The 26,460-nt window shown below is 41.9% G+C and overlaps 2 protein-coding genes across 5 annotated transcripts in view; one reads left to right on the top strand and one right to left on the bottom strand.

Moving 5' to 3' along the window:
• The window catches only part of SH3BP5 (SH3 domain binding protein 5), a 52,866-nt gene extending 40,496 nt beyond the window's left edge, over window positions 1-12,370 (top strand). The window contains exons 5-9 of the mRNA XM_051789041.1: window positions 517-647; window positions 4,737-4,779; window positions 6,756-6,975; window positions 10,002-10,262; window positions 10,911-12,370. Of these exons, the coding sequence (XP_051645001.1) occupies window positions 517-647; window positions 4,737-4,779; window positions 6,756-6,975; window positions 10,002-10,262; window positions 10,911-11,092 (837 nt within the window). The 3' untranslated portion in view covers window positions 11,093-12,370. The remainder of the gene's footprint in view (window positions 1-516; window positions 648-4,736; window positions 4,780-6,755; window positions 6,976-10,001; window positions 10,263-10,910) is intronic.
• Window positions 12,371-13,511: 1,141 nt separating this feature from the next.
• The window catches only part of CAPN7 (calpain 7), a 34,100-nt gene continuing 21,151 nt past the window's right edge, over window positions 13,512-26,460 (bottom strand). For 2 of the 4 annotated variants that reach the window (XM_051788976.1, XM_051788977.1), the window contains 7 exons: window positions 24,769-24,904; window positions 24,264-24,339; window positions 22,176-22,321; window positions 21,440-21,502; window positions 18,911-19,041; window positions 17,618-17,710; window positions 13,512-17,536 (listed from right to left, as the gene is read on the bottom strand). In XM_051788976.1, coding sequence (XP_051644936.1) covers window positions 17,392-17,536; window positions 17,618-17,710; window positions 18,911-19,041; window positions 21,440-21,502; window positions 22,176-22,321; window positions 24,264-24,339; window positions 24,769-24,904 — 790 coding nt within the window. In that variant the 3' untranslated portion in view covers window positions 13,512-17,391. The remainder of the gene's footprint in view (window positions 17,537-17,617; window positions 17,711-18,910; window positions 19,042-21,439; window positions 21,503-22,175; window positions 22,322-24,263; window positions 24,340-24,768; window positions 24,905-26,460) is intronic. The other 2 variants (XR_007904755.1, XM_051788978.1) reach the window with 2 other exon arrangements.

Here is a 26,460-nt window from a genome sequence, read left to right as displayed (position 1 = left end):
TGTGATTTGAGGCTGGCCAGCTGTTTTAAGAGAACCATCTTGGACATGCTGTTTTCCAGTGTTTTAGGCTGTCTTCCCTCTGCTCAACCCTTTCCAGAGGGATGGGACTGCAGCCAGGGGCTGAGCAACCTGCCAGCTCTCCCCTGGGAAGGCCAGGCTCCTGTGAGAGAAGCAAGAGGGAACAGAAATGTAATTGGGTGACTTCTGCTAGCGCTGCTCCACTCGTGAATATCTAACTTGGTTTAAAAAATGGGTGATCTCAAAATTTGAGGCTCTTCTTAAACTTCCTGTAGGAGATATGTGAGAAGCTGCAACACCTCTGTCATAATAACACAGTGGTTGCAAATCTGACATATTGCTGCTCTTTTCACAAAAGATTTTTAAGAAGGTTCATTGAAAGTAATTTTTTTCTATACTCTCCCAACATGAGCTGATTGGAGAGATTATGAAGTTGCTGTTAATTAAAAGGATAAGAAATGTGTCTTGCCATTCAACCTGTTTCTTTCCCTCTTGAAGGTCATGGAGGCAGAACACACCAAAACAAGAAGTGAGTTGGTTCACAAGGAGACTGCAGCCAAATACAATGCTGCCATGGGAAGGATGAAACAACTGGAGAAGAAGCTGAAAAGAGCCATCAATAAATCAAAGTATGTTTTACATCTGGAGATGAATTTATTGGTGAAATCTGTTTGGGGGAAATACCGATTCTGTGGGGTTTTTTGAACTTGTGAAAGGGTATTGCTCTTTGGGCTCCTGTCTGCACAGAGCAGCCTCACAGCACAATTGGTACTGGTATTTGTCTTTGCATTTGTTGTCCTTTTAAGTGTCTTTTGAAAAAACTGATTTGATAGTGTGGGATATGAAACCTTTCCTGGGTGGAATCTTGTTCTAGTGCACTGAATCCTTTGGTGGCACATGACTTGAGAAACAGGCCCGTGGCATCCACACAGACGCTGTCTGCAGAGCATCACAGCTCTGTGGGTAGGTGTTTTGCAGCTTAGGATTGTTTGCAGTTTAGTTCTTATTTTTAGTTAGGAGAGCAACAAAGCAAGTGACAGAAGCCTGAAAGGTGTGAGACTGTACTGGTGTAGCATGCTGTACATCAGACTTGTTTACTTCCTGATGCTGCCGTGGCAAAGCCGTGTGAGAGCTGTTCCTGGGGAAGGAAACACACTTCAGAGGGCATAGCTAAGCAGCATAAGTGTCATTAGTAATTGTATCTGCATTTGATGTACATTTGCTCTGTTGCAGAGAAGTGAAACAGCTTTTTGCTCAGAACCTGTTTAAAATTTTGGCTCTGTTTACAACCAAATCTTAATCTTCTTTATATTTCACAGCCTTTTTTTTTTTTTTTTTTTTACATTTCCAGACTGTAGCTTGTCTAAACAATCTGCTTGCTGTATTTAGCTTTTAATCCCTCCATCTAAAAATGACTTTTTGGTGAAATCGGTCAACAAAAAAATCTATTTTGATTGGTGTTTGCTCAATCCCAGAGAGAATTAGCATTCTCAAGCAAGATTAAAGCATGTTTGCTGAAATGGGGTAGCGGCTTGACTTCCTAGAATGAGCTGCATGCTGTTTGTTTAGCGCTGCACAGGGACTGTGAAAACCATCATCAGATCGCTAAGTGACAGATTTCTCTGGATGAGAGCAATATCTGAGAAGTGCTTTGGCTGCTAGGAGTTCCTTCCTTACAATAAGATTTAAAATAAAAGCCCTGATTAAATTGTCAGTGGGGTCCTACATAGCTTTTTATAGCCACGATAGTGCGCAGTCTGATGCCCCAGCTGCCTCTTGTGTGATTTGCTTCTGAGTCTTCATTTCCTTGCTGAAACTACCCTCAGAGGGGTGTTGTCTTGTGTCATTCTCCTCAGGACAAGCTGCTTTTCACTTGTGTGGAAGAATTCCAGCGTATGCCTTCATCTCACATTAGGGCTGACTGCAGTTTAAACCACCTATGTAGGGTGTTTTGGAGACCCTTTAATAAGGGGTGTACAGAAATGCCACTTCTAACCTAGTATTGAAGTGGAAGACGCCTGATGGCACAAACAGCCACGGATGTGTTTGAAGTCACGCTACATAGGGATGTTGGAAAGGTCAGTTGTCTCTCAGCATTGCAGTTTTCCTGTAAAGGAGAATTGAAACTGAACTGAAAACATCAGTGCTGTCAAGTGGCTACATAAACTGGGAAATGAGGCTCCTGAACTTGCAGCTGTTTGTATTTTAGGGTGTTGCTGGCTAGTAGCTGCTTTTCAGGAAGGATTTAGCAGCATCCTGCTCTGACCTTCTCCCTGGGTGGTTTGGGAGCGCTGGCTGTAATGCTTGGGTCTTTCAGGTGCATTTGTCCATTGTCTCTCACTGTAAACTTGTGGATAGACATGCTTGAATGAGTTGCTCTCTTTCAGGAAAAAGTTAATTGCATTTGCTCCCCACTTCAGTCTGGATTAAGATGCTTAAAGCATTACTGTTTTGAAAATAAGACTGGGACAGCCTAGAGAAAAGTAATTTAGATTATTTGCTGTGTAAAGTTGATGAGCAAAGGATTATTGGATAGTTTTGGTTTGGTTTTGCTTTTAATTTTGTTTCTGGGTGCTTACTTGCTTGTAAGCTATGAGTGTGCGTATGGCTGCACGTTCTTAACAGTCCCCAGATCTTCTGGCTCAGTGCCTCTGAGCTGTAGGATAATGAACTTGCCTGTTTTAGCTGGTTTTTGGAAGTCACTTTCTGCTCCGGTGACTTGGGCAAAGTGCCTTGTACTCCTCCTGTCATCTACTTAAAAAGCACTTTGACTGTGCAATGCCTTGGACTTGGACAACTCCTGATGCAGGACACTGATTGCATCAGTGAACGGTCCGCCCGCCCTGCTGAGTTACAGACAAGCTTTCAGCAGTTACGGGGCCGTGGATGTAAGGGGATGAAGTGACCCAAGGAGATGTGGGTCCCTACCCTTCCAGCACACTGTTTTCTGCTGGCATCAGGTGCCTGGCTGTGTGTCAGCAATGAGTGAGCAAGAGTGCTTATGTATGAGCTCCGACATGTCAGCCTGTTGGCATCCTTCCTTGTGACTTAGGTGGCATTTTTCTTGTCTGTTATAAGTAAACATGCCTGCTCATATGTGCACATATATGTATTTGTGTGTAAACGCACACACGCACACACACGCATATACATATTGATTTTTTTCACACCATGCAAAGACACCTGTGCTTGTGGCTGATAGAAAGGGGACTTTTCCCCCAGGCTTGTGGAAGCTGATGGAAGGTTAGGACGGAAGCCTGGTTATTCCCTCCCAATTGGTGCCAGGGTAAGGAAGGAAAAGGATCAGGTTATTTGAGGTGAATGGGTTTCTCTGTTTTCCCCGTACATGTTTCCCTGCAACACTGTTCTGTCAGTGTATGTGGCTTCTCATTGCTTTGGGGTATGGCTGTAGGAGTCCTTTATCTGTTGGATCCAAACTCTCAACTACAATGTTTTATCCTGCCTGGCAGGTGCATCTGTGTAGCCTTTGGCAGGGTTATATCCCAGTGAGGAAAGGCAGAGGTACAATTTGACTGGATCAGTGTCCCTGGAAACATCGAGACTTGGCTGTGTGCTCCTACTGATGGTAGGGGGGCTGATTAAAAGTATCAGAGATGGAAATGACCTACTTTTGGGGAAACACAACTCAGTTATTTTGTGTGTGACTGTGTAGTGAATTCAACCCTTCAAAGAATATAGGATCAGAAAGCCACAGTTCTGCACTCCTGAATTCTAGTGCACAGTCCAAAATGCAGCTGCAGTAGGACTTGCAGCTCAGAAGAGGCTTGCTGTCAGGATAGAAACAAGACAAGGGTAGTTGACATTCTATTTCATGTAAAACCATATCTGATTGTTTATCTCTCCCCTAATTTCCAGCTTCTGAGAGATGAGGAAGGTAGTGAGCTCTGCTAAAAAATCAGGGCTTTTGTTTGTTTGCTTTTTTTTCTTTTTGCGTGTTTGTTGTTTTTTTGTTTGGTTTTGGTTTTTTTTTTCCTCCTCAGTGTTATATCAGATGATATTGGCTTGCGGGCTTCAAATCTTTGAAGCTGGAATGTAGTTTCTAGGCTTTTTACTGCACCTCTTATACCCCTGCCCTCCTGCAGCCTTATAAGCAAATTTTGTTGTTTTTTTGTTGTCAGAGGTAGGAAACAGACCGGGTGTGACACTGTGTTCTGTGTCCAAGCAAAATGTTTCAGAGCCGTGCAGCATGAGGGAAGTGCCTGGCGGGCTGCTGATGGGAAGTGCTGTGCCCTTGTATGTGGTGCTCTGACCTCCCTTCATCCCCTTTCCTTCACTGAAAAACCCAAGAACTGTGCCTTCAACCCCCACATCTGAACCCAGGGAAATCTAATGTTTACCTTCTTTGGGGAATTTACATGTGCTGTGGGCTGCTCAGAAAATGGACACAGAGAGGATGCCTATGCCTGAAGCTGGATGCTGCATTTAAGTATCTTGCAGAATCTAGGCCTGAAGGAATTGTGCTGTCAACTCCAAAAATTGGAGTTTTACAGTTTTTATTTAGGTCAAAAGACCCATGAGAAATAGAAAGAGCAAGACATTGAGAGCAGGTAGGTGTCCTGTCATCTAGATAGTTGTCTCTTGGGGTTTCAGCAATACACGAAATAGCTGTGTTAGTGCTACAAAGAGAGCAACTCCCACTCCAGTACTCTGCATTCAGTCCCAGTGATTGTAAACAATTATTCTTTGTTTTTCCACAGGCCTTATTTTGAACTCAAGGCAAAGTACTATGTCCAACTAGAGGTACGTATGTAATTCAGATCCATCTGAAACTCTTTACTGCTTATGGTAAATACTGAAATTACATCTAAAGTGCTCTGACAACTGTGTTGTGTTTCTGTAAAAAACCAATTCGAAACCTCTTGAGCAATTTGCTAAGCACATTTTAAAGATAAAAGACTAAGAGAGGCTTTGTTTCCTTGTGTGAAATCAGAGTGTTAAACCCTGCTGCTTGCTGCCAGAACCAAACAAATACAGTTTGGCTGTGTTTATTTCTTGTAGTTTAATGTGTCTGGTGTTTATTTGTTTGTTGTGGGTTTTTGTTTCATTTTTTTCCCCTATTGTTTTGTGCTTCAGACTGTTTAACTGTCCTTGGGGTGCTCTTTTATGTTTACTAGTTGGATCAATTAACAGAAGAAGTAACCTGCTTGTACAACTCAAACATATGCAGATGTGAATTTCTGATTGGGGTTTGGGATAAGTGGGATTTGTGATTTGGCTTGATAGCTTCCAGGGCTTTTTTTTTTTTTTTTTTTTTTTTTTGGTATCTTTGCACTTCATTCTGTGTGATACAATAGTGTCTGGTCAGTGCTTGGGCATAGCATGTGCCTTGCAAGGCACAGTGGCCCTGGGGTGGGCATGGCACTTGTTCATGGGATGGTACTCCCTGCTATTACAGGGAGTCCTTAGTCTTGGAGCTGCCAGGGCAGGGAGAGCAAAGTAGCCCTACAAATTCAAGTGCAAGAATCACTCTCTTTCTACTTGAGTGACTTTTGCTGCATATGGCCCCCAAAACAAGGAGCCTGGCTCCTCTGAGTTGAAGGGTAGTGGTTGGTGCTGTAGTTGTGTGTGATGTGCACAGAGTTTAAGTGATGTGCCTCTCACTGTTGGCTGTGGGTGCAGGAAGGCTCCCGTGGGGTGCTGGGTCAGTAGGAGCCTAGCTAGAAGAAGATTCCCATTCCTTGCCTGGGATGCAATGCATGTCCCACATCTCTTTTGTGAGCCCTTCCCTGAGCTGCCTGAGATGCAGCAGCTCTTTGTAAGCCTTGGAGGCTCTGGCACACACCTTTTTCTTGCCAGGATCCAGGCTTGGATGCCCACTGCTGCTGTCTTGCCTGCCTGTGTAGCTGTGGTCAGCAGCTGTTGCTGCACAGAGCTGAACCCTTGCCTGCTGGGTGCCAGCCCAATAATCCCTTCTGGCTGGAGGCCTCTTTTGAGAAATACGCTTTTTCCCAGGGGCAAAGGCCCGTTGTTAGGGGGCCTGTTGCTTCTCCATGGCAGTAGCTCAGTGCCCTTCTGAAGCAAGGTGGTTGTATAAAATGTAATACAGAAGACAGCACAGACTGCTTTTGATGTACAATATAAAGTGTTGAGACAGCCACAGACACACAAGCAGTGTATTCCCTTGGGAAACAGGGGGTACAACACTTTTGCCCTTGCTCTAGAGCAGTGTTTGTGCCTGGGGACACAGAAACTGCTGTATTATAGCTGTCAGGGTGTGAGGCTTGCTGCTTTCTGCTCTGAAGGTTTAGTGACCAGAAATGATGGGTTTGGTGCTCAGTGGAGAGTGAGGCTTAGTGCCCTCAAGGGTGATCCCCAGCCTTGCTGTGCCCTGCAGACAGAGGCTGTCAGCAAACCTTAGGGGTGGTTCAAGAATAAGCAATGACATTGTGTTGAGAGGTGCATTCCTATGAGAGATCCTGCACATTAACTGAGTGGGGGCCCTGCTCTGTGCTCAGCCAGGGGCAATTACCACACTGCAGAGGCAGTCCCAGCCCTTGGCTGCTGTGGATTGCCTTGCTGTTGTCTCCTTCACAAGTGTCACTGCCTGTGCTAGGGTGCTTTTGAATTCCAAACTCTCCCATCCCCTAGATGGTATCTAGCCCTGGTTTGTGCCAGCTTGCCTGTGCAGAGCCAAGTCCCCTAGACACATAACAGGGAACTGCGTGCTGTGCATTGTTCACAGTGAAAGTCCGTCTAATACCTGTCTTCCTTGTTAGCAACTGAAGAAAACAGTGGATGACCTGCAGGCAAAGCTGGCCCTGGCTAAGGGAGAGTATAAGACTGCCTTGAAAAATCTGGAGATGATCTCAGATGAGATTCATGAGAGGAGAAGGTCCACTGCTATGGGGCCCAGAGGATGTGGCGTGGGTGCTGAAGGGAGCAATACCTCTGTGGAAGACCTGTCAGCAAGTAAACCGGAGTCTGACACCATCTCCAGTGAGTACAGAGCACTGCTGTGCTTGGGAATATCCCATGGGCATCATAAGAAATGCTAAGATTAGGATTCCTCTGCGTATTCTGCAGTTTTGAAATTTGCTGGCTGTCGTGGGACTGTGGCTAAGTTGTTATGCTTCTTGTTATTACAGAAGTTGATTACATTCTTTTACAGCCAATTTTCAAGGGGAAGGGTTATGAGTTGAAGTGCATCAGCTGTTTTCATAGCATCACTGTTATTTTTTGTACAGTGCTGTATGAAAGGAGCAAAATTAACACTTCAGAGCATTTTTAAGCCAATGCTGCTGCTGTTGGTGACTTGCCTGAGGTGGTCTCAGGCTGTCGCAGATCATTCAGCCAGGTTGCTGAAGTGGCAGTGCTGTTTGGAAACAGACCTTTTGGATCAAGTGCTTGTCTTCCAGTGCTGGGCCTGTGGCAGAGGAACTAAAGGTACAGCTGCAGCACTACAGAAAGGTGTGATGCTTGCACAGAAGCGTGTAAGGATAAGCTCCTTCGCACTGCAGGATCTTCTGTCAAGATGTGATTTCAGCAGAGCATGTGTGCTGCGAACAAGGGAAGTGAAGAAGCAGCAATATGCTGATGCAGTGTGCTGAGGGGCTCTGTATAAGATGGGTGGCAGCAGCAAGCTCCAAACAAGCTCCAGGCAAGCTGGGTAACCTCTGCTTTCTGGTGGTACGTGGGGACCTTGTGTTGTGAAGCCTGTTGTATTGAGAGTTTGCGTTTATCCTGGCTCTGGGTGAAAGTGGATAGATGGCCATTGCATGTGGCCTACTTTTGCCTCCCTCCTGGACACTTTCTCCAATTCTTGATGCAGAAAGTCTTTTTCTGCTGCCCAGTCCCACAAATTCCAATTTAATTTGTATTTCAGCTCCATTTCTGCAGGGAAAAGTCTAGGTCAGGATTGCAGGAGTTCATAATTGCACAACCCTGGTGCCCAAAGGCAGAAAATGCAGTTTCCCCATAGACACTGGTACATACTCGCACTGAGGTCTTACAGGTCTGTGGTACAGCCTGTCTGTGCCATGGGAGCTGGGAGGCAGCTCTGCGCTGGTGCTTGACCTCTGCACTGGCAAGACTTCTTGCATGATGTGTTGAAGCTCTCAACTCAGTACTGTGCAGCTGGGACCTTTCCAAGTTTGGCAGCAATTGCCTCTTTGGATACCTGCAAGTCCCGCCTCCTCATGCAGAAGGCCTTCTTTCTGAAAGGCTTAGCTTAACTGAGTTAAGGTTTTCTTGTGCTGAAGGAGTTCAGAGGCCTGGGGTATAGGGGCAGAAAGAGCCAGAAAAATTAAAGTTAATTCAGAGCGACCAGTTGCTGGCTCTCCTGGTCACTGCTGAGGCTGTAGGCAAAGACCAGCAGCATGGGCTCATCCTTCTCTTTTAATTGCACAATCCGATATAGGTGGAAGGACTTCAGGTTGTGTCTAGTGCCAACACAACTGGGTTACAACAGGGCAGGACTAGCAGCGTGCCAGACTTAGTAACTAAAATAGCCTGGATGAGTTATGTAATGTGTAGGGAGGTTTCCACCAAGGTCCTTTTATATCTTGATTTCTGTCTGCCGGAGTTGAATAAAACCCCTTGTCATCAGCAAGAGTTTCTTGGCCCTTGCAGATGCTCCTGTGTTTTACAGTAAGTTTAGATGGTGAAAAGTAAGCTACAGTTTGAGCTGTGCTGCTTGTAGACTGGCTGATGTCAGTGCTTCTTGCCAAGTAGAGGACTCTCTAATTGGAAACATCTTTTTTCCCCACCTTTCTTTGCTTTCACCCCCTGCAAAGTTATCTGTATTGCTCACCATATATTGATAAAATACAGCAAGTGAGAAGGCCACTCCGCAGTCTTGTATTTAACATCATTAAAAATAAAGCACAAAACCACAAGAAAAACTGTCTCTGAGCTCAAAGTGCCCTAGAGGGGGCTCAGGAAGGTGAATAATGCTGTTATCCATTTTATGTTTGAAGCCTTTTAGGTCAATTCTGCAGTGTGTAAGTACAGTTCTGCAATCTGCAGATCCAGCAGCAAGAGGCTGAACATCTTGGCAATAACCGTGTTGGTGGCTGCCTCTGTTGGCACTTTTGTGGTGCATGTGAGCCCTGGGCTGCTGGGGCAACAGAAGAACTACTTTGAAACTTCTCCTTTGAGCCGTTTTGTTAATGCTGCTGCTTTGCTTCTGCTGCTCTTCCAAGGCGGTTCTGAGCCTCACTAGCAATGGTGGGAATCAGAAGGAGGCAGAATTGAAGATAACTTCAGATCACTGGAAACGTCTTGCTCTTTGTAGGACATCTTCAGGCCAGTGTGATTCCAGCACACGCTTGTCTTGTGGAGAGTCTGATGCATGTAAAGGACCTTCTGATCCCAGCGGGACTACTTGTGTGCGAAAGTCTTTGGTTCATAGGTCCCCATCCTGCAGTGAGCCATGTCTGAAGTGTGTTGAATTTTAGCAAAATGTACACCCCTATGTTGCACAAAATGGAATCTTCTTTGACAGGTTTCTCCTCTGGTTGCTAATAAAGACCCTGCAGCTTAATCCAGACAGCTCGGAGCTGGTTTGCTTTAATTAGAACTCAGATTTGAGCAAATATGAACAGGGAAAAGAATATATGTGGGTGGGGGTTTTTTTTAATTTGATGTTGCTTGGTGATCCTCATCCAAAAAGAGATCTTGGGAGTTTGTGCTGCATTTTAACTGCAAGTGTGTGAAGATAAGGTGGAAGCAATCTGCCCTGGGAGCTATGTCTTTCCAATTAGTGCCTTAAAGAACCAGGAGTCTGTGCTAGGATCATGATGCTGGGTGAGGCAGACACAGGGGTTAGGCCCTGGCCTAACTTGTGTAGTGAAGACCACGAGAGCACAAGACCAGCTGGGCAGGGGGAGCAGGGCCAGTAAAAATCCAAGAGCTTCTTGGCATGAGGAGCAGTAGAAGGTGGAAACCTGAGAAACTGCCTGTGCTTGTGAAGGTGCAAGAGAGAGGGTACGATTACTAACTGGAATATTCTCTGAACGTTGCAGTGGCTTCAGAAGTGTTTGAGGATGATAATGGCAGCAGCTTTGTATCCGAAGAAGATTCAGAAACTCAGTCAGTATCCAGCTTCAGCTCTGGTCCTACAAGTCCCTGTGAGGTGCCCACTCAGTTTCCTCCTGCGACACGACCCGGAAGCCTGGATCTGCCCAGCCCTGTATCCCTCTCTGAGTTCGGGATGATCTTTCCTGTCCTCGGCCCCCGAAGCGAATGCAGCGGGGCGTCCTCCCCCGAGTGCGAAGCTGAAAGAGGTATGCATGGCTGGATACGCCCTGGGCCAATGTTTTTCAGTCTTATAAAGGGAGCAGGACAACCTTCTCAGCTCCCCTAGGTGTGTGCCAGCTCACTGAGCTCTGACCCACTGGCATCTTCCTTGGGGAAGGCAGTTCTCGAAGGCCCCTTGTCTCAAAGTTAACAGTGACATCTAAAGCATTTTAATTATTGTTCTCCTGGCTGGAAATGTTCCCCAGTTCTGTCTTAGTGGAGGGGGTGGAGGTTTCTCACGAAATAAGTGTTCAGTGGGATTCTGATGGTACGTTTGTTTGAAGGAAAATCTGAATTCATTTATTTATTTTTTTAAAATTATTGTCTCGCTTGCTGAAAATCTTGCTTTCCAGGGGAAAAAAAAAAAAACTCACAAAAAATAATGTGCCAAAAGGAACCTCTTGCAGGCTTTGCCAGCCCTAGCTGACTAATTCAGACTAAAGGATTACCATCACTCTTGTGTGCTCCAGCCTAAAGCTGTGTTGATTAATTTGCTGACGCAGTGCACAAGCAACATTTTGCTCCTGCTCCTGTAATTTTTGCTCGCTTTGGCAAAGGAAACTGCAGAGATGCTTGAAGCTTAACTTGCAGAATGAAATCTGGGTTTAACATCCAGTTTAATCCTTTCTTTGCAGGGGATAGGGCAGAAGGGGCTGAGAACAAGACGAGCGACAGAGTGAACAAGAATAGGAGCAGCACCAGGAGCAGCTCCACTGAAGGGCTGACTTTGGATAACCGAATGAAGCAGCTCTCCCTTCAGTGCATGAAAATCAAAGAGGGAATATGCGCGGGCAGAAAAGCTGCCCAGATTGGCTGAGTCCTTCTTGTGCCCTGTCCTGATTAATGGGAGTCTAAATATTTATACATGAACTTCTAAGTGTTTGAAGAACGTTGTGCCAATAATATATGCCAAATCTTAAGCGTTTACTCTGAGAATTTAAAAATGCACTAAGAAGTTTAATTGATGTGGAGGGCTGAAGTTTTTATTCAGTAAACCCTTTGTAGGCCTGACGAGTTATCAAATGTTTAAGCTGTGCTCATATTTCACAGACTTTGTAAATTGTTTTGTAGCAGCCTGGCTGAAGCAATAACTAGTAACGTTCCCGTGTAAATTCATGCCAGTCGGGGGTCTGAAATTCAAGCCAGACATTTGCAGAAAGCGGTTTGGCTTCGGTTTTGTAGAATGAAATGCTCTTTAGATACAGCTGATCTCTTGAGTACAAGTGGCATATTCTTTAAACATCTGTATTTGTCTGTATTATGCTGAAACTGTAGAAGTATTTTGTATACAGGAAAGCTGTTGCATGTGTGGGGTCTGAAAGCCTTCACTCTTCCCTTGGTGCTCACAGAAAGGATAAAATGAGTCATGCCTATAAAAGCCTATAAAACAGATGGATGACAGAAAGGGGATGGTGATGCTCAAGCAGAGGTAGGCCCTTTCTAGACACCTTCCTGAGTCTGACTTGGACTCTGTGGGTGATTCCAGTGACCAAAAAGAGTTGATTGGCCCCTTGCCCTTCCCCTCCCCTGAGAAGTGAAGTATTATTTTTCAGCACTTTAAGTGTTTGGGGTTTTTTTTCCCTCAAAAATGGGAGTCATAGATGTTTTCCAGACAGCTATGATAAGGGATTCACCCTTGAAATATGCATGAAGAAAAGGAATTGCCAGTGTAGATTGACAATGTGTTCTTAAGCTTCTCCGTAGGTTGTACTGTGTGGGGGTTTATAACTGTTAAAGGGACTTGGGATTTTAGTATGCCCTAGAGAAAGTGTTCAATAAAACTAGAAAGGGCACGGGGAATGTTTTGACAGCAGCTGTTAGACAGTAGTAGTGTCTGATAATTATGCTAATAAGTGGTAGTAAAAAAATCCTAGGACTCTTCAGTTTTGGTGACTAAGCATTTCTGAAAGCACCATTTTATCTAAAATGTCAGTTTATATTGTTAATTTGATGGGAATTTTAGTATTGCCCAAAGTATTTTCTATTCTATGTTTTTGCAGTCCTGTTGTATTTCATCCCTGCCACAGCTTGTGTATCTATTCTCAAAGTTAATGTAAAATTCTTCACACTACAGTAAACATTTTTGTTTTCCACATTTTGAGTCTGTGCAAGTGAAGTTTATCCAAAGCTCTAGTAACCGAATCTTCTTCTGCAGCAAGTTTAGTCTCCAAATATCCACTTCCAGCTGAAGACTGCAGTCTGGAGTAACTCTGGTATTATCATCATTGAGGTACATGGGCAACTGTTGCCTCCTTCCAGCTTCCTGAATCTCTGCATATGTGATTCACTTTTTATTCTGAACTGTGCCACAAGACCAGAGCTTTAGTCAGGTTTTCCAAAATCCCTCAGTGTGCTGAAGGAGGGAGGTATTCTGTTACACAACACCTCTGTACCTAATGCTGCTGAAATTGGCTGTAAGGCCGTGCAGAATTGGAGGTAAAGAATCCTGTTTTCATAAAAAATCGATTCAATACATTATAACTGTTACGCTGTAGTAGCTTTAAACATTTATATGTTCACATCTTCCGAAGACTTGAAGGCTGAAATCTTCCATTGCCAGCAGTTCCTAGGCCCAAAAAGTGCTTAGGAAAGAAGTCTGTGGTTCCAACTTCTGATGTGACCATTACTTGGGGAAAAGCTGGGGTAGGCAGTATTAAATATGAAATGAAAAGCAGTAAGAAGTGCCACATTGCATTAAATGTTTTTACTTAAACTTTTGTAGCTGACCTATTGTCTGTGCTGTATTCAGTTAGAAAAATTTGCAGAGGTATTTGTGGTTGAATCTTACTTTTGCAGACCTCCCAGTCAATGCCAGTTACATTTTCCTAGGTTGTTTGGATGGTTTTTTGGTGGTGATTTTTTTTTCCTTTTTCTGTTTTTTTTTTTTTTAACCTCTCTTGCTATTGCATTTCCTCTCATTTTGCCAGTTCTGACTAGAAACCCAAACTCTCTGCACTTAGGCAACAAATTAGTTTTGTGTTCCATCAGGATATAAAAATAGTTGTGTGTGCACTGCCTTGCTATGTTCTGATTGGGTTCAGCTCCAAGATTGGGTTCAGCTCCAAGAGGAAGTACAAAAGTGCGTGGAACCCACCCTGCCCTTACTTTTACACCACACTTCCATGAGATTTGTTGAAAGACCATGCTGCAGCCTTCTTCCTTTGGCGACCTCCAGACTTAGCAGGTAAATCACCCTTCAAACACACAAGCAAACAGGCAGAACTGTGTGTCTATAATAAATTAATGGAAAACTCATTTTATTTTAAACTTCATAAAAGCCATAATTGTAAATATGACAGACTTTTAAATGAACAAACATTGCTATGGATTACAAGCAAATGAACAAGCTTTCTCCAGTTACTTTTCTGTTGGAGCTCTTAAAGGATTCTGAAGTGTAACATGATGGTAGCTGCCTCCATGGGTATAAAAATAAGCCTCTGCTGTATCAAAGTATACGTGATCACTTCAGCTGCCCTGATATGAGAATGTATGAAGCAAATGTTAACCTAGGAATTCTGCTTCTCTTTGGTATTGTCAAACAATTTATATGTCCTTTTTGAAACAATGGAAACCTCTACTGTATGTACACAAACTTAATTCTAAATAGCTGGCTGTTCAAACACCATGGAGATTGTATGGTTAAGTGCATAATTACTGTACAAAGTAGTTACAGGACACTTGCAGTGTCATGGGGTAGATGGGATAGAAGCTGTTGATACTGTTCATCCATGGTACTACCTCTCACTGAGTCTGAGAATAAGGGATTGGGTTAACCAAGGTCTAACCTGTGTCTTCCTGAAAAAAAAATAAACTGGGAGGGGTGTCTCAACCTGAGCTATAAACAGCAGCATCATGGGGTCTTGGATGGAGCTTTAAAGTAGGATTTTTAAAGGGATACACAGAAAAGGCTTTGCAATGCATAAGTAAAGAGAACATTAAAACTTCTGAAGAGGCTATATCCAGTTATTCCTCTGCACTGCTGACAAGAGAGTTAAAAGTCATTTCTTTGTAGCAGTCTTCCCTTAATGAATCAGAAAATGTGTAAATCCTCTTAAAATCCCTTACAGCAACTGGCCTCCATTTCATCAGTTACCCCCTCATCTGTGGCTCTAGCCATAGTTCAAAACTGTACCCTGTGTGACAATCAACTTAGGAGTGCAGGATGCTTGCTGAGGCCTTGTATTTCAGTGTTTAAAAGCTTGAATTGTATGTTTAGAGGCAGAGAAGACTTAAGGATCAAGAGGTGCATGACTGTCTAACTGGAAGTAAAATAACAAATCCAGTATACCTCTGTTGGGCACCTATTTAAATTTTTGCATTCACAGGTCTTATTCCTTTCCAGAAGTCTTGCTGCATAACCCACCACCTCATGTTCTCTGTCACGGATCAAAAAATGCTAAACAGTATAGGGGAAAGAAAAGCTTAACTTAGACTGTGGCTTGAGGTTGTCTTAAAATCTTCACTTTCCAATAAGTTTTCCAGATTTATTTGTGGAAAAAATATTAAAGTATATATTTGACAGAAAATATTAAAGCAAATCATAAACGCTAACATTTTTTCCTAAGACAAAATGGCAAGAAAACTTTGTTGCAAAATCAATTTGCCACAACCAGAATCTGTAGACTAGAATTTATAAGAATATTCCTCTTAAATAGTCCACCTGAGTGTTCTGTCCTATATTTAAAGGAAATGCACAGTGATGGCATTCTAGTAGCCTATGCAGGTGCAATATTTGATCAGGATTTGTTTTATATTAATAAGATTGACACTTGTCTCCATTTATGTATGGGATTTAAGATAAGCCAAATCCCCTGACTGTTCTGTATATGTAAGAAATATCAGCACATCCTATTTGGGACAGGATACTTTGTCCTTAATGCCAGACAGTGAGTACATTTCTTGCTTTTAGTTCAGTCTAGTTTTAGTTCAGCACAGTATGGAAAGCTGAGCCTTATGCTCGTTTCATGCAGCATAAGCTTGGCAGTAGCTTGTGCTCAGGGGGAAAAAGAAAGAAAAACTCCTTTCTGCTGCGTAGAAACCAACTACTGAAGAACAACAACAGATTTTACTGTAGGCAAGTCTACCACCTTGATCTCAAACAGCAGAGAATTTGCAAGAACTTGGTACTGAAAGCTGGCAGTTCTGGCATCTGCATTTTGTACTGCCAAAAAGATACTCAGTTGGGACTTCCTAACTACCTCTAACGTCACAGGTGATAAGATACATGCAGGATTCCACTGCGATTCTGGTTTAGCGTGAGCTAAAAACTTCACAGAAATCTGTAGGGAAAATGTGAGCTGAATTAAAGTTTCATTTTGTAGGGATGAAGCTGTCCTTGACCTATACTCCAGAAGCCAGGGGGGTAACTACAATGAACCTAATCTGTTTCTTTGCTCAGCTTGTGCCCATGCAGAAACTTCCCTGCAAAAGAAGGTAAGTCACACTGTGACAAACCTGTCCCAAATTTCCTATCCCAGATGGCCTTTAAGAGAACTGCAGTCAGCAGGAATTTTCAAAGGCATGAGCTATCAGTGCCCTTTCAGCACTAGACACTTGTTAAGCAGCTGTCTGATGAAGGAAACAAAACAAAAGAATCTTGTACTTTCTGGAGAGGACTAATAGCAGACCTCTGTGGGAGTAATTTTAGCCCACAGATATTTCTGGTGCTCCTGTAGAAAATTGTGTGCTCAGTTTCCCAATGGCCAAGTGACACCTGTGCTCTAAAGCAAGATTTAAATGCTACCTGTTTTGATTGGAAAACTGGCAAACTAATGTGAATGGCAGCAAAATTCCCGTGGCTGTTTTAAAAACATCCTCTCTCCCAGCTGTCAAATATTATACATTTTGTAAAAAAGACAAAATTTAATGCATTTCAGGATCTGAGGCAGTTGGTATTAAATAGAAAATTTGGTTATCTTGAATCCTCTTTAGATACAATGTATACAGATCTAGAGGAGGAGCACATATAGGAGGCTTCTGGAAAAATCTCATTCTGCATTAATTCCACTTCCACTATTTTCTTAAAAACTCTAACCCTGCTTCTGTTGATGACAGTGGCCAAGTGCTCAATTCATCCACTGGTTTCAACTTACAAGGAAAAAAGTACCTTATCAAAGATGTCTGGTATAAATCAGCAAGTGCATTCCCTGCAGCTGTGGTTTATTAGCAGGAGAGGCTTAACTAATCCTTCCCTATAGGCTGAATACTTATAAAAGTGATGAAAATAAAACATTTCTTTGCTGAGTTTCTGATGGTGGGCAGTTTCCCATCTCCCCACCAGCAACTGAGACTGTGGGGATCTTCAGATGACAATCTTTCACACCTGCTCAAGGAAGTCTATGCTGCATTCTCCGCATGCTGCTGCTGGATAACCCCCTGTCCTTACTTCTGATCAGGATCAAGCTCAGTCTGGCAGCTAGTAGGAAGAAAACCACAGAGAACCTTGTGCTGTTTTATGTACTAAAGTGACACCAATATGAACTAACAGTTCTCAAAGTACATGTAACATGAGCGAAGCTCTTAGAAAAGTTCCTTTACTCCTATATACATATTCCAGATAAGTAGGCGCATGGACTACTACATGCTCAGCAGCAGTAAATTTACATTTAGAGGTGATAACCAGTTCAATGCTTAAAACATTCAAGATAGCAGCACAAATATGTAGTAAAAGCTATTTGGTCCTGAGACTGAATAAGCAGAAATACACAAGAATATTTTTTCTTACATGTTTACTTTTAAGAATAAAATCTTTAACCCATATACCCTGTATTTTGGGAGAAGGGAATTTCAATGTTAGTTTTTCTCCTAACTCACTGGACTTTGATTCAAAGTGTGGGAAAATTGCAATAAATTGAGTTCTGCTGGTTCATTTGAATATATGCATTTTAGCCTATTCCCAAGCCTGTTGAACAGTGCTCCCTCCAGTACCAGAGCAGCAAACCCCACAGCTAACTGCCTACCACAAGTAAGTGGCAATCAGTGATTCCATGCTTTTGGCTATAACTTAGAATGTAATTTTCTTTTGTGCATATGCGTAGGAAGGGTTATTCACCTGTTCTCAGCCTGTAGGACAGATCAAAACCACCTCCTTAAACAGTACTGCACAGATATGTCTCCTCACTGCAGCTGGGACACCTTAAGAGGAGTAGTACTGTTAAAATCTAAGAAAAAAGGACCCTCTTGTTGAGGCAGGAATGTGGTGGGGATAATGTTGTAAACTCCAGCAAGTATGTTCTCCACTTCCAAGTAGCAAAATCCACACCTATGATAAAGAAAACTACCTGTTAGAAATAAGATCTGAAGTATTTCAAACCTCTGTACAGATTTCATTGAGTATTATTACCTGTAGTCACCACTGCTCTTTTTGTGAAAGCCATAGGAACCAGGATCTCCTACTGTTGAGACGGTGACGAGTTCAAAGCCAACGCTGTATTGCCTGCAAGTGACATGACAGACATCATGTATCTGGGTCATCAGGATTACCACAAAGAGGGCTATTTATTAAAACCTTCACAGTAGAACAAAGACATCTAAAAGTGTTGTCACATTTGTGACAGAAACGTCAAGTCAAACTTACCACGATATGAATAGTGAATTTGGAGGGAGACAGAACACAACTCAGGTCTGGAACTAGACTACAGGGAAAATGCTTGCTAGAAGCCTGCCTCTGCATTTAAGCAGACTTCAAGTAGTTAAACTTGTGGAGACACACTCCTGTGCCACGTGGCACAGATCGTAGGGTGTGATCTGATCGCTGTGGGAGGACTGGGTGTCAGTGATCTCAGCAGAATTTCTCATGTTGCAATATAACTTGTGACACTTTGTCTACTACCTGTTAACACATGTGACAGGCATCACTGCCCCTGCCGTTCAAACTACCCAAATATGATCTGCAAGTACAGAAAAAAACGCATACAAAAAACTGCTCAATTCATGGAACAGCACAGCCACACCTCTGCACTCATCTTCATTTCATGAGAGGAGGAGTTTCCTCAAAGAGGGGAGGATGGATAGAAAAGTGCTGCCATTTTGTGGGCCCCACTGTACAGCTTTGCAAAAGATAAACATTTAACTGCAGATCAGGAGATGTTGCTCTTCAGAAGCTCTGAATACTGGTATTTTGAGGTAATCATTAATTTTGCCAAAGGAATTTGACCTGCATAGGTCTACTTCATAGGACATTGAGATTCAATACTTCTCCTGGCCTGCTAGTGGTAGAATAAATGCACTTTCAGAGATGTTTGAGATCTTGTAAGGGTTTAGTATCCTGCATAGTAGCTGTACTAAAAAAGAAAAGGAATTATGATCATAATTAGTTTTAAGAGGGAGAAAGAGCCCTTTATACCTTCTTCCCTTCTGTGCAAGCCCTAGCTCTGCTCAGACCCCAAAACTATAGAGAAAGGAAGGCTCCTGCTTGCCTTGTAGGTCAAGGATTTCTTTCAGTAGTAAACATGTAGGTTTAAAACACTATTGATGGTGAAGATAGAAACGTAAATAGTATTAAATTCAAGCCAGCTCTGATACCTTGTTTTCTGGATTTTCTGTGAGCTCCTCACCCTCCCCCCAAGAGGACACTGACCAAGCTTTATCTTTAGCTGTAATGCTCTGTGTTGATGCATGCTTATGCTCTACAAACCTCGGTCCCCGTAGTTCAATTAGCAATGGTCCATTCTTGTCTAGCTGGATTTGATAAATGGGGTTATTTTTGTAGGTGTCTCTGAAGTTTCCACATCCTCCGGCACTGTGACCTTTCCACTGTCCATTAACCTGAAAGAAGTCAAAAGTACAGAAAATACATCCTGAGGATTTGTATTGCTTATATAGACACACAAACAAGAGCAGAGACTCCTCTCACTTTAGAGGTCACTGACTTTAGTAAGCTCTCCTCATTTTTAAAGAGAAGTGAAAGACCATGTTAAGTATTCAGAGTTTCACTGCCGTCCTTCCACCCCCCTTGATCAAAGCCTTACATCCCTTGGAAGAGTACTGTACTTTTTCAGCTTATATTACATAAGTAACAAGTGACTGTTTCTGACTATGACAGATCTATATTCCCATCTATCCCTTCTAGCCTTCTAGACTATGCAGGTTATTTTTTTTTTGCTCAGACACTTCTCTGTTGGGCTAAATGAGAAGCAGCAGTGATACAGGAAGTACAACAGTAATGGTAGTGTAACCTTTGCTTTCAAAAATTGCTGCCTCCAGCCCTGTCCATCACCTCTCTGCTCTCTGAGAACCAGCACTGCAGTGACAAGATAACCATAAGGATAGATTCCGCAAGGACAAAGACACACGAGGAAAATTGCTGCTCAGACTTTGAGAAACAGGCCATCTGTTTCCAAGTTCCTCCTGCTAGTCTTTAAACTGAAAGGTTAGACTTGTAAGACATGCCAGGCATTCACATAAATTTATAGCTGAGATCCATTTCTCCTGTTACTTCCCTCCCCTTTCTGTCAAACCAACAAGGGGCAACGTTTCTCCTTGTGATTTAATTTCTTTATTCAGTGTCTAAAACCCTCAAACACAGCAAGTTTGGAAGCAAGGGGGATTTCTCCCCCTACCATGCTGCTACCCAGGAACCTAAAACTCTGTGTGCTGTTAACCTTTCCAGCCCTTTTCTACCTCTGCTACACTTAATTCCAGGAATCACACTAGGGCTTGGGAGCTCCAGAGGTGACCACTCGACTCGAGCATAGGACATCTAACAGAACTTTCTTTTATGGGTAAACTTGGAACTAGTTCTCTACTTGCTTTTAAATGTGATGACTGCTAAGCAAACATAAAAGATGCATTAAAAACAGACAACTAACTTTTTGTATTTAATCTTAAAGACAGAGTTGGCCTTGGGTAGCTAGAACATGTCTCTTTTTTCTTTTTTGAATACTAGACAGACATCTTCAAATAATTAACAGGAGGTTTCCACATACTTAATTTTCTTTTGAAACATATTACAACATAAAACAGATGTTCTTCCTCAAACAGACTGGTATCTTTAATGCATTTTTGATCTCTTAAAGCACTCCCTCAAAGTAAGCCCAGTTTTTATGAGCTATACAGGAAAATGGTTGCTTGGAAGAACTAAGCAAATCATCTCACTGTTCCCAGGAACCTTTCTAGTAACTCACCATTCTCCAGAACAGGCTAGCTTCAAGGGGCTTTTCCAGAAATAACATCTGGTATGGAACACTGTCTGAACTCGAGAGCCTCGCTGCAAGCCAGCGTGTGCCCCTGACCACACAAAGTAATGCAATCCTTGGCTTCAGGCACAAGTGTCCTAGAAAATGGACTGTTCTACTGTGGCTCAAGCTCCCTTGTTTCTCTCTTCCTGAAGAAGTTACTATTTGAACAGAAGACTTCTGATTATAGTAGATTCCCCAGGGTGTGCATGGTAGGTACAGAGCTAAAGTTGAGAGCTGCTGGCTTATTCTTTCTTGGGGGTAAAATTGCTAATATATGAAAATACATGCAAGTTACTTTATCCTGTGAGTTCTTGGCTATATTTATACTTCAGCTGAAGGTGTAACTGCAGCTCACATTGACAGCTGAAATATGAACAGCAGCTGGCCCCAAAACTGCCTGGGCTTCTGACTTAATTTCAGTCAAGTTTTTCACTCTCGCCCCTGTTGCTGTACTTTTGAGGAGCATTTCAACGTGAAATGTACCATGGATATATTGCTTTCATCATGTTTGGCAATGGGAGTGCTTATCCCAATGGTGACAGACCTTTGAGATGTCTTTGCAAAATTTAGGAACTGTATGTATTGTGATATTGCCATCTTAAGTATGTTTGTCACAGTCTTGCTATTGTGCCTTTGGTTTGACGTTGCTGATTTTTTCCCATCATGCCAAGAGTTTTCCCAAGAAAATCATGCAGTTCTCCCAAGGGGAGACAATAAATGCTTTTGTGGGGTTTTTACTCTGTAGCATTACTAGCACAGTCTGACCTCTGGAGAGAGATGACTTACTAGGGTACAGGTTCTAAAGGCCAGTCTATTCTACAAAGGCTTTGCAGAATGTCTGCAGTGGCACAGCTCCAACCACACACTCTGCAGTGAAGGTGGAGAAGTAGTATAAAAATACATTTAAAAACCTTGTACGCCTCAAATATGGAAAAGCCAAACCAGAATTATTTTCCAGTGACCCATAAAATAAAATGTTTCTTTACCCGCTTGGAAATGGTGTAAGGTGTAGGAATCTTGGAAAAGGTGAACTTGCACAAGGAGTACACCTGTGTTGTAGAAGAAGCAGCAGGTCACACATTCACCTTGCACTTTTCATATGAAATCATAACAAATTTAAAAAAAAAGAATTGCTTACACAGTATTTTTAGATACTTATTCGCTACATGCCCGTATTACCCATCAGACGATCCTGTGTCAAACTTAAAATCCTGAATAGTGCTGGGACTAACAAGGCTTAGTTCTACTTAATTTTTATTTAAACAAAAGGCAAAATGGAAACATTATTTTTAAGTGACAAAAAGAGATATCTAGCATTGAACATCACCTGACTGAGCAGTTAGAGAAAAACCCAAATACTAAGTCCAAAGACTTTGAGGAGTCAAAAAAATTTTAAATCTAAACTGGGATCTAAAATGGGCATATTTTGGATACACAGAGAGCCAATGATCTCCCTGTACACAGATTTTTTTTATTCTAGGAAATAAGAGTATTTTTCAGCTGATTTCATTACTGAAATTTCATTGCTAAATGCATGTACGCTGTTTTAACTACAAACAGAGAACCTTACCAAATACTTCATCCAGAGGTTCTGCTCCATCATTCATAGCCTCCCTCCCCAAAATAGCAATATGAACCCAGAAGTACACTCTTTAATCAAATTTAAAAATAAAGGATGTTTTTTTAGTTGCTTACATTCATTATAAAACCCACAGCACATACCCTGATGGTGTAATGGATAGTGTTTTGTTTCTCATACTGGGACACCACTAAGGTAAATGTATGGGGCCCTGGAGAGGTCAACTTTATCTTAGTCAGATAATGAGGACTGTTGATCCGAATACCATCGATATACGGAGGAGGATCAGCTGAAAAAGAAAAGGATGAACACTCTTCTGGATCAAAAAATCCCCCACCTTGGTAAACTTCTACAAAGATTAGACTGTGAACAGACCTGAGTGCTTTGAAAACAACAGAGCCTCAAGACTTATAAAAGGACATATAATCTTAAGAGCAACTGCTTTTTTCAGGAGAGGTACATCACACATGACAGAACACATGTTCTGCACTTGAAAACTACAGCTTAAATCCCAAGACCTGCAAGAACTGTTTATCTATGCCTCACCAACATCACAAATAAGACCTACATGTGATCATGTTGAAATTTCACGAGAAAGACAAGGAATGTTTGAGCACTCTTTAAAAAAATCTCTGAGGTGTCTGTTCCTTCTCTGTTGGCCATACAGTTCCAGAATGCATGCTGCCTAAATCTTTGGCCACTGGGTAAACAAGACTTAAAACATGTTCTTTTGACTATATCACACACACTTTTTCTCTCTCTCCCCAAATCCTTGTGATCATTACACAGATGTAGTTGCACCCCAGTACCAAACCACATGTGGTACTTAGAAACATCCTAAATGTTTGCTTTTACAATTAGACAATGTAATTTGTTATTTGGCCTCTAATTGGTTCTTTCCAGACTTCTTTTAATTTCAGTGAAGCAGGACCAAATCTAGCCAATTACTTCAACAGGCCCAGGATCAGGTCCTTTTATTTTCTTCCACAAAGCAACATGGGAGAGGGGAAAGGATTAATATAAAACAATAAGAAGCTTAGGAATGAGAAATCTCAGCCTTACTGCCAAAGGATTAACCTGCTTTGTTCTGATCTTATTTTAACAGATGGTTAAAAATAATACTGCAGCTTGACCAATCTATTTCCATGGAAAAAGGTTTTAAACAAATTTGAGTTCGTGAGATTAAAAGTTTTTAAAAGAGTTTGGAAAGCAAGACAAAACATATGAATCATTCAGTTCTTGCTAGTGATCCTGCTAAGAAGACTGTCTCTTTCAAGCACAGCAGAATTCCCTCCACTACACAATGTGTTTGGTTTGCCCACTTAAGAATGTTTTCAGTGAGACACACGTAAAATAAGCACTACTGCAATTACTAGCAAAACCAGAAGCAAGTCTTGGGCTGTAAGGAGAAGCAGATGCTTTAACAAAATCAGCTCTTGCAAAAACAGGTGATGATTTGGTCAGGTCTCAACAGATGCTTTCAGCAGAAAGACAGCTTGGATTCTAGGGAAATTGGTCAGCAGAGTTCACTTAACAAGACCAGATGTGAACAATGCAATGCTTACCAGCGTGTCTCAGCCTGTGTTTCAGATCTGCTATCTGTCTTGAACTAAAGCATACGTGGCTTTTTCCCAGCTACAGCAAAGCTCCAAAAGCCAAACCCTTTCTTCTCAAGGTGAGTAGAATCTGACATATAATGACCAAGACTGGTATTTTGATAAAATTTGAACATATAAGTGTTTTTCTTAAATATTCCTGGAAATATGTTGAAGTGTTCACCAGAATCTCATAAGCTTGCTTAGGTATTTTATTAAGCCAAATTCATAGAACAATTAACCTTGATTATTTTCATTTAGTGGAAGCTGCAGACCTTTAAATAATTTCACAAATGTAGGAAATAATTATGCTATCAGAGAAACAGAAGCGCAGCATCTGTTCCCTCTAAGCATTAAGTACTGCCACTGCAAAATAAACAGAAGAATAAAGAAAATGCTGTAGCAAAATAAGTGTCAGCAGGACTATGTAGATCTCTTAGTGTGCTTCCAACATGTAGCTTATTCCTTCAGTGTAGACTGTTGAAGGTGATCAGAACTAAACAACTATTTCATAAGATTGACCTCTTAGTGAGGCATCTAGTCTTAAAGCAAAAAATGCCTTTCCTCTCCATAAAATTCTTCGTAATTCCTCATTTATTTATAATATAATTTTCTTGTCAATTAAGGTACACTAACCTGGGTAGTAAACTTTTTTGCCATCAGTCTTGTACACAACCATTGTAATGAACTCCCGATTGTGTGCAAAGTCATCCTATAAAAAAACCAACCAGACACAAATCAAGCAGAGTTGTACACTTCTATGAAACAAAATTAATGCTTCATCAGAGACAAGTACACATTCTACCATCCTTTTTGATCACTGCATGATATGACCTGATATTTATATTTACTGAGATACCCAATGCAATTCTTTTTAAAATGCCTGAAATAAATCAACTGCCACTAATTTAACCTATTCAGTCCCCAGGATTGAAAATTACTTCAGAACCTCTATGGTGGAATAGAACCACTTAGCTCAAATGTTACTCTGGGTCTGTTTCAATTTTAGATATGTGTACCTGCTGAATTTAAAATTTATACACACACACACAGGCATACACACCTGAACATGAAACATGAGTAGTAATATACCAATAACAGAAAGCTTTACAGAAAGGTTTACGGAATAAGCACCCAGCACCTTGTCAGTGATGTGCCTGCTGAGCAGGACCCAGACGGCAGCACCACCCTGTGGACACTGCACTTCCAGCTTGTACTGAGGATTGTTGGCCAAGCTGTAGGCATCCTTCACCGGGCCCTGCTTTGCATCCCAGGTACTGAAAGTGATACAGACATGGTGTTAGATGAGTAAGAAACTAAATCCTACTTTGAAACTAACTCCAAATCCTACCTATACAGAGAGCTAGCTATTATCAGTAAGAAGACAGAACACAGTCTCATCAGAAGCATTATCTTAGAACACTGTTTTATAAATGAGTTCACTACAACACATGTATGATAATAAAAAATGCTAAATACAAACAGACTGGCTGGTGACTGCAACCACACAAAGCCCAGAAAAAAATGAACCAATCAGGGAGCCTGAGCTACACATATTCTAGTCATGACTGCATACACCAATATTAAATGAAAAACACCTACGCTACTGTAACTGCAGAAATCCATCTATAAGCTATGGTTAGTTCCAAAAACTTGCCAAATTTTTTCATCCAGTTTTTTTATTGAGGCAATTTTTATTTTAAAATTTGATCTGTTTCATGTCTGGAAGGTTGCCATGCGGGAATTGTTAAAGATCTTTGAGGTATCCTACTGCAGAATCTGCCTGGTGCCTCATGAACTATCGAGACAAGGAAAATACAATCTGAAAAAACAGCAAGAGCTGATGGCTGAATGCAAAGTGCAGCATACTGGAAACAGAAACATATACAGCTATTCCTAAGTCTCACTGACCCTCCCACATTTTTAAAACTGAACAGTATTTGTGGAAGGCTGCATTAACTAAGCTTCAAATTATCACCATCATTACTCCACTTTTTATGACAACTGCCGCTGTGCTAAGGCATTTCCCTACACAGAAGTACGAGAATCACTAATAACATAAGGACAGACAGACCAATAGGTGAGCTTTGACATTAGCATACACGTTACCTCATCTTACTATACCACCACAGTGTATTTTAGAAATAATTGGAACACAAACAGCCTTTGCAGATAAGCTCAGCAGTCACACTCTGGATGAAGGAGCTTGTGCAGAGCTAACACAAGCAGAAGCAGTTGTGGAAGTAGTGGCAAAGTGCAGTATAGTGGAGTGGAAAAGTAAAGAAACACTTGCTTTCCAAAACCAAGACACACTTAAACTGGGAGACAAAAAACCTGAATGTGATGGATATTTGGTAAGAGATGGGTCTCACGTTCAGAAAAAAAAATCAGCGGCAAGGAAGATTACTTATGATAGTTACAACTGGTGAAAAACAGAATTGGTTAAACTACTCTGACTTCAGTGAACACCTGTGAAGACAACACATGCTGCACAGCAGACTTGCAACTGGTCAGAAAAATTAATTCCAAATAAAATTGAGGTCACTCAAGCACTGTCTGGTCACTGCTTAGAGACAGACTGCACAAAAATCTTGATTTCTATTCCAATAGATGTGGTACTGAGGTCAAAATCTGGTTATGCAGTCTTAGGTCCACAGCAACATCACAAAGGTCACTGGAGCTTCAACTCTGTTACAGAAGTAGTCAAGAAGAAAGCCTGGGTTGAGAATTTAAAAGTGTGAAATCAGGCTCAAAAGAACATGGTTGGAGTTCAACCTCCTAGCTGTAACTAGGAAGAATGGAAGGAAACATCTATTCAGAACACTTACTGAGA

Source organism: Manacus candei, unplaced genomic scaffold (assembly GCF_025592945.1).
Source record: "Manacus candei isolate 608988 ecotype Guabito, Panama unplaced genomic scaffold, ASM2559294v1 h1tg000026l, whole genome shotgun sequence".
Taxonomy (NCBI): domain Eukaryota; kingdom Metazoa; phylum Chordata; class Aves; order Passeriformes; family Pipridae; genus Manacus; species Manacus candei.
Note: the sequence above shows the minus strand (reverse complement) of the source record. Positions and strands in the feature narration are given on the sequence as shown.